The sequence below is a fragment of the Trichomycterus rosablanca genome, unplaced genomic scaffold (genome assembly GCF_030014385.1).
Source record: "Trichomycterus rosablanca isolate fTriRos1 unplaced genomic scaffold, fTriRos1.hap1 scaffold_99, whole genome shotgun sequence".
Lineage (NCBI taxonomy): Eukaryota > Metazoa > Chordata > Actinopteri > Siluriformes > Trichomycteridae > Trichomycterus > Trichomycterus rosablanca.
The window spans coordinates 14,228-26,356 of NW_026947263.1; the positions used below are offsets into that span (position 1 = coordinate 14,228).

At 40.3% G+C, this 12,129-nt stretch overlaps 1 protein-coding gene across 1 annotated transcript; it reads left to right on the forward strand.

Moving 5' to 3' along the window:
• Nucleotides 1-2,828: 2,828 nt before the first annotated feature.
• Nucleotides 2,829-9,476, forward strand: LOC134309117 (uncharacterized). The gene is made up of 3 exons (XM_062990740.1): nucleotides 2,829-3,037; nucleotides 4,527-4,595; nucleotides 5,952-9,476. Exon 3 carries the CDS (start codon nucleotides 7,456-7,458, stop codon nucleotides 8,503-8,505), a length of 1,050 nt encoding a protein of 349 aa, XP_062846810.1. The 5' UTR covers nucleotides 2,829-3,037; nucleotides 4,527-4,595; nucleotides 5,952-7,455; the 3' UTR covers nucleotides 8,506-9,476.
• Nucleotides 9,477-12,129: the final 2,653 nt, after the last annotated feature.

Consider the following 12,129-nt stretch of genomic DNA (forward strand, 5'->3'; position numbering starts at 1 on the left):
TGGTTAAGTAAGAAAAACTTTTTCAGTGCTGACAGACTTTGGTTGGACTATAAAGATACAGAAATAGACATTTGTTAGATTTTTAGCTTTAGGTTTGATGCTGCCACAATCTCATGTTAAAGCGTGATGAACAGCAGGATTTCTGAATCATGTTGTGCTGTAGATGATATTTCACTTTGTATCAGATCGATTTCTCATTTATGGGACTCTATAAGTAAAACTATTTCATGTTCAGAACATTATCAAGATCTCAAATCTCTTTATTCTTTATCATTATTTTATTAATTAACTGTCACACTTTCTGATCACGCTACAGACCCGACCATTGCAACGGAGTCCAATTCCCAGAATACACCAGCTAGTCACGTGACTCCACCAGCCAATCCCAGTGGAATTGCGAGATCAGACTCACCTGTGTTTTAGTGTACTTCCGGTATAAATACGCACCTGTTTGGCAAACTTATCGCGAAGTATTGCCCCTGTTTAGTGCATACCGAGTGGTTTTCTTGTTTGATTATATTGTGTATTGAGCTGTTTTTGCTTTGTTTGACGTCGATTTTGCTTATCCCTTTGTACTTTCGTTATTGTGTTTTTGGCTTTGATCATTTTTCTGTTTTGCGGTTTTCCCTTTTGTCTAGCGTGGTTTGATATTTCGGTTTGTTGATTATTCCGCGCTTGTGTTTTGACTACGGTTTTTGGTTTGCCCTTATATATTAAAGTTGATCAAATTACAATCCGCGAGCGTCTAGAATTAGTCTGTATCGTTACAGAATACTTCGCCATTATGCAGACGGCGGATTTTGATGAACTCAAATCGGCAGTTAGCAAACAAGGTTTAGTCCTGAAACAGCATCAACAGTTTTTTTGAAGGATTTACTCAATCGATTGGAGCTAGTTGGGACGTTGTGTAAAACATAAATAAAAACAGAATACGGTGATTTGCAAATCCTTTTCAACCCATATTCAATTGAATACACTACAAAGACAAATTATTTAATGTTCAAACTAGGGCTGTCAAACGATTAAAATTTTTAATCGCGATTAATCTCAGAATTTCATATAGTTAATCGCGATTAATCGCATTTAAAAAAATCTGTGTAAATGTTATAGAAAACAAGGATTTTTAAGTGAAATGTTACAATTAAAATGGTGTTTTTCATTTTATGCTAAATGTACTAATGTTAAAAACTGCTGGGACAAGAGAAAACTGTAAGGGAGTTTTATTCACTCACATACTAGGCAGTAATACTATCCAGTGGTTTAATGGACGTTTCTACACGAAGTGAGTGTGTTTTGACCCTTTGGGGGTTCCATAGCTCATGGACTAACGTGCTTGACTCAGCTGTCCGGTATTCTTTACCGTAACAGAATAAGTTAATAAAGTGTTCTGCTCCCGACAACTTGTGAATATAGCGTGTATTTATTTCTTTATTATGCAAGTGCAGATGCCACGACGCTCTTTTACATTTTGTTAACAAACCGCAAATGAAAAACGGTGACATGTCCGACATTAAAACGTTTGTTCTACCAGTCAAGTCTCAACATGAACTAGAATTTGCGTTAATGGCACTATTTATCTTAATCGCGTTAAATTGAGATTGCGTTAATGCGTTATTATCGCGTTAACTTCGACAGCCATAGTTCAAACAGATAAACTTTATTGTTTTTTGCAAATATTCACTCATTTTGAATTTGATGCCTGCAACACGTTCCAAAAAAGTTGGGACAGGGGCATGTTTACCACTGTGTTACATCACCTTTCCTTTTAACAACACTCAATAAGCGTTTGGGATATGAGGACACTAATTGTTGAAGCTTTGTAGGTGGAATTCTTTCACATTCTTGCTTGATGTACAACTTCAGTTGCTCAACAGTCCGGGGTCTCCGTTGTCGCATTTTGCGCTTCATAATGCGCCACACACTTTCAATGGGAGACAGGTCTGGACTGCAGGCAGGCCAGTCTAGTACCCGCACTCTTTTACTACGAAGCCACGCTGTTGTAACACGTGCAGAAGGTGGCTTGGCATCGTCTTGCTGAAATAAGCAGGGACGTCCCTGAAAAAGACGTTGCTTGGATGGCAGCATATGTTGCTCCAAAACCTGTATGTACCTTTCAGCATTAATGGTGCCTTCACAGATGTGCAAGTTACCCATGCCATGGGCACTAACACACCGCCGTACAATCAGAGATGCTGGATTTTGAACTTAGCGCTGATAACAATCCGGACAGTCCTTTTCCTCTTTGGCCCGGACGACACGACGTCCATGACTTCCAAAAGCAATTTGAAATGTGGACTCGTCAGACCACAGGACACTTTTCCACTTTGCGTCGGTCCATCTCAGATGAGCTCGGGCCCAGAGAAGCCGGCGGCGTTTCTGGGTGTTGTTGATATATGGCTTTGGCTTTGCATGGTAGAGTTGTAACTTGCACTTGTAGATGGAGCGACGAACTGTGTTCACTGACGATGTTTTTCTGAAGTGTTCCTGATCCCATGTGGTAATATCCATTACAGAACGATGTCGGTTTTTAATGCAGTGCCGCCTGAGGGATCGAAGGTCACGGGCATTCAATGTTGGTTTTCGGCCTTGCCGCTTACTCGCACAGATTTATCCAGATTCTCTGAATATTTTGATGATATTATGGACTGTAGATGATGAAATCCCTAAATTCCTTGCAATTGCACGTTGAGAAATGTTATTCTTAAACTGTTGGACTATTTGCTCACGCAGTTTTTTGAGCATTCCTATAACAGCTATAACAGCTGTCTATAACAGTCACCGGTATTGTTGAGCTGTTTTTGTTTAATTGTATTAAGTGTTTTAGAGCTAAGCAACACATTTGATCAATTCAAGCAGCTAACCAAAACCGTGCTGCCTAATGAAATGAATTGCTCCCTTGTACAACATGAGATGATTCCTCCTCAGTTCCCGCCGGAACTTTCTTCTAACCGACATTTCTTTTTCTGCTGCTAAGTGCTGACCACAAACTACTGAAATGGAGAAACCCTGGATGATATTTCCACCGCAGCACTTACAGGTGAGCTAATAACTTCTATTTTCTGTTTGAATGTTGAGTTTTGTGGGCCAGTATTGTGCTTGTTCAGAATCTTGTCTAGGTTCATTTAAGTTAGAATTTACCTGATTAACTTAGCTAGCTAGCTTAACTTTAAAGTCAGCATTTATTTTTCTTAATTGTTTTCAGGTTTGATAACCAAGTGTAGTCGGACCATAGAAGATACATTTAAATTAAAATTGCGAGCGGTAACACTGAATGCTTGGATAATGCAATTTATTAGGTAACAGATCTGCTCTTTACAGTAGGTCCGTATGTAGTGTCTCAAATCACTCCCTGTTCCCTATATAGTGCACTACTTCACTGTTTGGGGTGGAAGCGCTAACATGTCATGTCCTACGAAGTGCACTACATAGGGAAGGGGGCGTGATTTGGGACGAAGCCTCACAGAGTAAACATGAGTGCTTCTCTCTGTAAGAGGAAAAAACAACGAAGTTTCATTTAGGAGATTAATTTTAGATTATGGGTTTATTAGATGCGTTTTGGAGGAATATGTTACTTAAATGTTTGTTAGAAACTTTGTTTAAGAGCGTGTTAAAAAACACAAACAGACGAAACTGTTAGCTTGATGCTACAATACATTCTCATTAAAGTTAGAAATTTGCATTATGTTTGCAATAAAAACTTGATGAAATAAAAGTGATTTAAAATAATTTCTGGATTAAATACTGCTTTATTAGTAAATTATTACTAATAATTATTACTAATTATAGTATCGAGTCTCTATATCTGACTTTTGTGCATGGAAACTGAATTTTTAATGCTTATGTCATGATTAAAATGCTTTAATTTTCATATTTTCTGACGGTTTTAAGGCATTTAGTGTGGTGCCAAAACCTATATGTATTATTGCTTATTTTTAAGAAGTCTTACTAAGTAACATTTGCGTACCCCATTGGCAGATTTTCTTTTTGCTTAATATAAGCATTTACATCTCATTTCAATATTTCTTTTGCTGTTTTTATAGATAATTTTTTTTAGTGTTAATTATAACAATGTGAGGGTTTTTAAATTGTTCATTTCTTATTTTGAGAACTATTTTCTGGAGTTGATCTTAATTTAAACTTTACAGTGTTAATTTAAGAACATTTTTAAGCCATTTTAGCTAAAAATATGTCCAAGAATTCTAATTTCAAGAATTTTTTTTACCAAATAAGGTTTTATGAAAATGCTTAAAACAAGATTAATATGCTAGTTTAGCTGATTATGCTAGTTTTTGGATTATTAATATGACATTAGAGCAAATGAGTTTTACTCAAATCTAGCCATAATGCCTTAAATCAAGTAATTTCCTACTAATTTTAAGATTATAAGATAATTTATAGCACAAGATCTTTTTCCTTGTTTTAAGAAATCTTGCTAAGATAATTTTTCTCACTATACTGGCAGATAATTTTACTTGATTTAAGCACCTTCTGTCTTGATTTGTTTTTATTTTTCTTGTTTTCTGAAGGTGATTTTTTGCAGTGTATGGCACAACAGCAGGGAGAACAACAAAAACAACTTGCCCAAGTGATCGAAGGTATGAAGTTCTTAGAATTTGCCAGTTTCTACTGTCGTTTTATCCCTAATTTTAGTAGCTTGGCAGCTCCCCGGACACTTCTTACGGGCGCTACTAAAAATCTTACGGGCGCTACTAAAAATCTCGTATGGTATTGTGAAGCCGAACAGGCTTTCCTGAGCCTCAAACAGGCTTTCACCTCAGCTCCTATACTCGCACATCCCAATCCTAGTCAACCTTTTCTAGTAGAGGTGGATGCAGTTCTCTCACAAAGGCAAGGTAATCCCCCGAAATTACATCCCATAGCATTTTATTCACATGAACTTACACCCACAGAACAAAATTATGGGATCGGAGATGGAGAAACTTCTGGCCATGAAATTAGCATTCGAAGAATGGAGACATTGGCTAGAGGGAGCTAATCATCCATTTTTAGTCCTTACAGATCATAACAATTTGGAATACTTGCAATCAGCAAAACGACTAGATCCTCGCCAAGCTCGTTGGTCCTTATTTTTTTCTCGCTTTCAGTTTCATACACACCAGGTTCTCGAATGTATGTTGATGAAACATCTCATAGCTCTTCATCTGAAACTATACTCCGACCTGGTGTGGTAGTGTCTTCTATTCGTTGGGAAATCGACGATGAAATTGAAGGAATGTTAAAAGAGATTGAAATACCTGCTCAATGCCCACCTAATCAGCTGTATGTTCCTAGTCCGTATCGTGATCGACTTATTGTCTGGGCCCATTCATCTATCTCATCTGGTCACCCTGGTGAGACTCGTACCCAACAACTTCTAGCTAATAGATACTGGTGGGAGAATATGTTTAGTGATATACAGTACATAGGTTCGTATCATCTTGTTCTGTCTGTTCGCAATCTACGACGCCTAAAACACTGCCCGTTGGGAAATTGGTACCATTACCGTTTCCAGCACGTCCGTGGTCTCATTTAGCTATTGACCTTATTACTGACCTCCCACCTTCTCAGTCATATACTACTATTCTCACAATCATTGACAGATTTTCACGAGGGGTGAGGTTTTTACCTTTTCCATCCTTATCCACTGCTTTTCAGACTGCCGAAGCCTTGTTCAATTATGTTTTCCTGAGGACATTCTGTCAGATAGAGGGTCCCAATTCACGTCCCAAGTTTGGTCGGCCTTCTTTGAACAATTAGGTGTTTCGATTAGTCTGACTTCAGGTTATCATCCCGAGTCCAATGGACAGTGTGAAAGGATGAATCAAGAACTGGGTACATTTCTGAGACTGTATTGTTTTGAGAATCCGAGAGACTGGGCCCGTTTTCTTCCATGGACTGAGATTGCTCAGAACTCTCTAACTAGTTCTACCACAGGGATGACTCCTTTTCAGTGTTTTCTAGAGTATCAACCTCCTGTAATGCCTTGATGTGGAACTACATCGGATGTACCCGCTGTGGATGACTGGATGAGGCGTAGTGAGGAGGTATGGGAGCAGACGCATCAACGCATAGAAACCGTATTGCAACGGCAAAAGAATCAAGCAGATCGCCATCGAGGAAATACTCCCACCTATCAACCAGGAGACCGGGTGTGGCTGTCAACACGAGACTTCAGGATCTCAGAGGGGAGTAAAAAATTATCACCCAAATACATTGGTCCATATAAAATTTTAAAACGTATTAATGATGTCACATATAAATGGGATTTACCTGGGCATTCTCGTATGTCAAATTCTTTTCATGTATCTCTCCTGAAACCGGTTGTCACAGGTCCACTGAACGAGACCATGTCTGGTGAGACTCCTCCACCTCCGGTGATTGTTGATGGGACACCTGTTTATGCTGTCCATCGGTTGCTGGATTCGAGACGACGTGGGGCCAGTCTGCAATACCTGGGTAACGCGAGTGACGTCTTATAACCAAATGACGTCACGATGCGGACCGGTTGGTATTGTGACGTCACTGGAGAGAGAGTATAAATACAGGCGCTTCACTTCAGCAGGTCAGAGCTCGGTGTGAGATTCTACTCAGCGCTTCTACTGCAGCTAATACAGGTGACGGGACCAACAGGACCGGGTACGAGCGCACTGGAAATCATGGAGCCTGACTGGGGACAGCACCTGAACTACTGGGCTCAAAAGCAGCTGAGAAAAGAGAGAGATGTGATGGACATGATTGTTATTGAGATCGAGGAATTGGAAAGCCAGATGCAGGAGACTGGTGAAGATAGAGGACAGGGTCAGTGCAAGCTGGACATCATCGAGACTGACAGGGGAGACGACATGAAAAACATGACAAAAGAAATTGAGGACATGGAAAGCAGAATACAAGAGTTTAATAAAGACATAGGACAGGGTCAGTGCACACTGGACATCATCGATGAGTCCAAGATTAACTGGGGAGAGAGCACGACTTGTGGGCTTCTAGAGAAATATATGATGGAAATGATGACAGAAAAAATTGAGGATATGAAAAACAAGATACAAGAGTTTAATAAAGTCATAGGAGAGGGTCAGTGCAGACTAGAAATGATTAATGAGACCAAGATTGATAGGGTAGAGCGCACGACTCTTGGGCCTCTGAAGCAAATGCAAAAAGACAGAGATGTGATGGAAATGATAATGATAGAGATTGAGGATTTGGAAAGCCAGATACAAGAGTCTGATGAAAACACAGGACAGAGTCAAGGCACACTGGACATCATCGATGAGACCAAGATTGATAGGGTAGAGCACTCGGACTACTGGGGTCAAAAGCAGCTGCAAAAAGAGAGCGATATGAAGGGTCAGTGGAAACCTGAAATCATCAATAAGAATAAGATGAACTGGGGAGAGAGCACGACTTGTGGGCTTCCAGAGAGAGATATGATGGAAATAATGAGAAGATATTGAGGATATGGAAAACACAATGCAGGTGTATAATAAGGACATAGGGCAGGGTCAGTGCACACTGGACATCATAGATGAGACCAAAATAAACTGGGGAGAGCACATGACTTGTGGGCCTCTGAAGCAGCAGAACAAGAACAGAATGATAAAAATGATGAGGAAAGAGAATAAGGATTTGGTAAGAAAGATCCAAGAGCTTGAAACTGAAAAAGAGGAATTAGAAGAGCTGATGGGCATTGAGAGGAAGAGGGACAAGGCTATGAGAAAAACCCTGAGAAAGAGGATGGACCCAGCTATTAAAGAAGCTGAAAAAGAGGAAGAGAAGAAGCAGCGTGATCAGTTCCTGCTAATCAAATCATTAAGATCAAAGATTGAGAAGCTCACCGCCTGTCACAGTCCAGACCCAAAACCAGAGTCCCAGATGAAAATTACAAAGAAGCTGGGACCAGTCTGGACTCGGATGGTGGGTGAAAAAATAAAGGCAGAGAAGAAAAACCAAGAGCTGCTTAAACAGGTCAATGATCTCCAAGCTGCAGCACAACTGCGTAAAGAAAAGCAAAGCCAGACAGAAACGGAGCTACAAAGCAGGTTAGAATCGGGGCGACTGGAGAACAAGTCAAAGAGGAGAGCAGAGCAGCGGGCGACAGAGCCGACACCCAAAAAGAAGGAGACTGAGGGAGGAAATAAGAAGAAGTCGTGGTTCCTCAATCTAATCCATAAAAAAGAGAAGAAATGGTCAGAGAAGAAAAAGAACCTGGAGCTAAACAGGGAGATGGAGAGATCCTATCTAGAGCTGCAGCTTCAAACTAATGAAGAGCTGCATGTCTCCATGATGGTGAACCAGGCTGCTCTGAAGCAGAAGATGCTCCAGGAGCTGAAACAAAAACAGCTAAGGAACATGAGTGAGACAGAAATGAAAGAAAGAAAGAAGCAGGAGGAGAAAGAGTGGAAGGAAATAGAGAAGGAGTGTAAGAAAGCAGAGAAAAAGAAGGAGGCTCAGAATGAGAGGAAAAATAAAAAGTGGTGGAAGATAAGATGGTTCACCAAGAAGCTTTAAATTAAAAGAAATGTTGCTCCACATGTTGGGAAACGTGGAGCTAAAAAATTGGCAACAATTCTGCACAAAAGTGATGAAGTGGTCACAACACTGTGCAAAAGTGCTCGGGGAAACATTCATGTGCAACAATTGTGTGCAAAAAAAATTAAATATTGGACCTCAGAGCACAAAGTAGTGGAGTGGTCACTCTGCTATTGGCCACAGAGAACAAAAATAATTAAAATGTTGTGAGCAAAGATAAAATTTGGTCGCCATAGTGGCGGGGTGGTGGAGTGGTCACACTGACCCGGGACCTAAATTATTAAAAACATCCATTTTACCACAATTGTGTACAGAAAAATAAAATATTGGCCCCCAGAGTACATAGTGGTGGAGTGGTCACTTTGCTCTGGCCAAAAAAACTAAACTAAACAAAACATAAATATAAAATAATAGATAAATATCGGTCGCCATAGTGGCGGGGTGGTGGAGTGGTCACACTGACCCGGGACCTACATTCTTAAAAACATAAAGTAACAACAATCATCAGTTTGTGTGCAGAATAAAAGACTATAAATATTGTTTCATTTTAATTCATTTAAATGCTTCTCCAGGTCACCTGAGGGGGATGGAGGTTCCTGTCGAGTCTGGTTCCTCTCAAAGTTCCTTCCTGTAATTTTAGGAGAGTTTTTCTCTGCCACTGTCGCCCTCGGCAGATCAACAGGGGTGGTGGAGATATCCCACTGACCTGAAATAAATAAATACTTCATTTAGTTTAGTAGAAATCGAGTGTATAAACAGTACTGGTCCCCATAGTGGGTGGCGGGGGTTTGGTCACATTGATAAAACTGTAACCACACTGTAGACTGTAGACACAGTAGGACCAGTTTGGTGTAGAAACTCCAGTGACCTGCAGTGACCCTGATCCCTTCATTAAAACCTGGTTATGATTGAGGCATTAAAGAAAATGTTTTAATAAAATGTTAAAAATGCATCGACTTCGTGTTGTGGATTTTTTACAGACTGCGTGTGTGTGTGTGTGTGTGTGTGTGTGTGTGTGTGTGTGTTGTAAATATGAACCCTATTCCTTTACACACACATAAATTCCTTACATGTCCAGTACACAAGTGAAACAATTGGTGTATACAGTACCTGAAGTCCATACTTGAGTAAAAGTATCTTTTAAATTTACTCTGATAGAAGTAAAAGTCACCTGTTAGAAGATTACTTGAGTAAAGGTCTAAAAGTATCTGATATTTAATGTACTTAAATATTAAAAGTGATTTTCTGATATTAAATGTACTTAAATATTAAAAGTAGAAGTAAAAGTAAATGCTGTTAGTACAAACGGATTCGGTTATTTTAAAAAAATATAAAGATTGTTCTTTTAAGCCTGAAAACCACCTTAACAATCCACCTATTTTCTTCCTTCCATCTGAACATGATTTGTGCCCATTCATGATTATAATCAGCTATTAAATCATGTAATTATTTAGTTTTTATTTTTACCTTATTACTAGCCCTGTTCACACTTTTTTAAGAATGTGTTGTAGGCTTAAAATTCATGTTTTAGTTTGTTTTATTAGGATTTTAACGTCATGTTAAATGACATTCATGACAGAAATGGTAGTTACTCATCACACAAGGTTCATCAGTTCACAAGGTTATATCGAACACAGTCATGGACAATTTTGTATCTCCAATTCACCTCACTTGCACGTCTTTGGACTGTGGGAGGAAACCGGAGCTCCCGGAGGAAACCCACGCAAACACGGGGAGTAAAATGCATGTAAGATAAGATAAAATAGCCTTTTATTATCCCACGGGGCAAATTTGCAGTGTTACAGCAGCTTTCAAGGATATAAAAATAAAAAATACAAAGTGTGTACACATATGTACACATATATTAAAAAGTAGAAAAGTAAGAATATGTAAATATAAACAGTATTTTTAAGAAAGTTAACCAAATATTGCACAGGTATTAAAATGTATTGCAGATAGTACAGTCGGTACAGCAGGTATTGCACATATTTTAAGAAGTTATTGCACTTCAGAGAATATTAAAAACCATGTGAATTATTGTGATAGAAATGATTATCTGCGTTTGGGGCGGTGCTGGTTGTATAGCCTGACAGCAGAAGGTAGAAAGGAGCTGCGGTATCTGTCGCTGAAGGAGCTGCCCAGTGCTGCCACAGTCTCATGCAGTGGGGGATCGGTGTTCTCCATTAAAGATGAAAGCTTGGCCATCATCCTTCTCTCCCCCACTGCTTCCACTAAGTCCAGGGTGCAGCCCAGGACAGAACTCGCCTTTCTGATCAGTTTGTCCAGTTTCTTCCTGTCTGCTGCTGTCATGATGCTGCCCCAGCAGATAACACCATAGAAAATGGCTGATGCCACCACCGAGTCATAAAAAGAGCTGAGAAGGGCCCCCTGTATTCCAAAAGACCGGAGTTAAGATAGGAGTTAACGATCTCCATATTCCGTCCCTGGATGCTCACCGGTTTCAGTGGATGTGGTTTAGACCTACAAAAGTCCACCAGCAGCTTTTTTGTCTTGCTGGTGTTGATCTCGAGGTAATTCTGTCCACACCAGTCTACAAAGTTCTTTGTGAGTTCCCTATACTCGCTGTCTTCTCCATCCAGGATGTAGCCAACAACAGCCGAGTCATCGGAGATCCTCTGAAGGTGACAGGTTGTTGTATTGTAGGTGAAGTCCGAGGTGTAGAGGGTGAAGAGGAATGGGGCCAGGACTGTCCCTTGTGGAGCACCAGTGCTGCAGAGGATTGTGTCCGAAACGCAGTCCTTAAGCTGCACATACTGTGGTCTGTTTGTTAAATAGTCCATTGTCCATGTGGTGAGTTGATGATCCACCGCAGCACTCTCCATCTTGTTCCTCAGTATAGTGGGCCTGATGGTGTTGAATGCACTAGATAGGTCAAAGAACATGATCCTCACAGTGCTTCCTGCCCTGTCGACATGAGAGAGGGATCTTCGAAGAAGGTAGATGATTGGATCATCCACCCCAATGCCTGGCTGGTAGGCAAACTGTAACAGATTCATCACTGGTTTAACCAGTGGGCGGAGATAGTCCAGAACAAGTCGCTCCATGTCCTTCATCAGATGAGAGGTCAGTGCCACTGGTCTATATCCATTTAACTCAATGGGATGTGCAGTCTTGTTTCAGGCTTAGGTTAAAGATGACCTGGACTATCCCACACAGCTGGTCTGCACAGTGTCTCAGAAGCCCGGGGTGGATGCCATCAGGGCCTGCAGCCTTCCTCACCTTCATTTTCCTCAGTTCCCTCCTCACTTGATCTCTGGTGAACGATAGAGAGCAGGCTTGGGTGCTGGGTGTTGAAAGTGGAGGTGTAAAGCATCAAACTGTGGTGGGTGAAGGTTGCAGTGAAGATGGACAAAGGAGTTGGGAGTTGGGTGTTGTGTGTGTGTGTATTGAAATGAAGTTGACCAGACGAAACATAAAATATTTTGGGTTTATATAAGATGAAATAAGAGTCGATGTAAATGTAAGAAACACTGCGTTTGCATTTTTTATACTGTCCCAATTTTTTTGGAGTTAGAAATATTGGTAACAATACTTTCACAACATGCAAATCAGTAATAAGCTAGTTTTTTTTTTAGCTATACT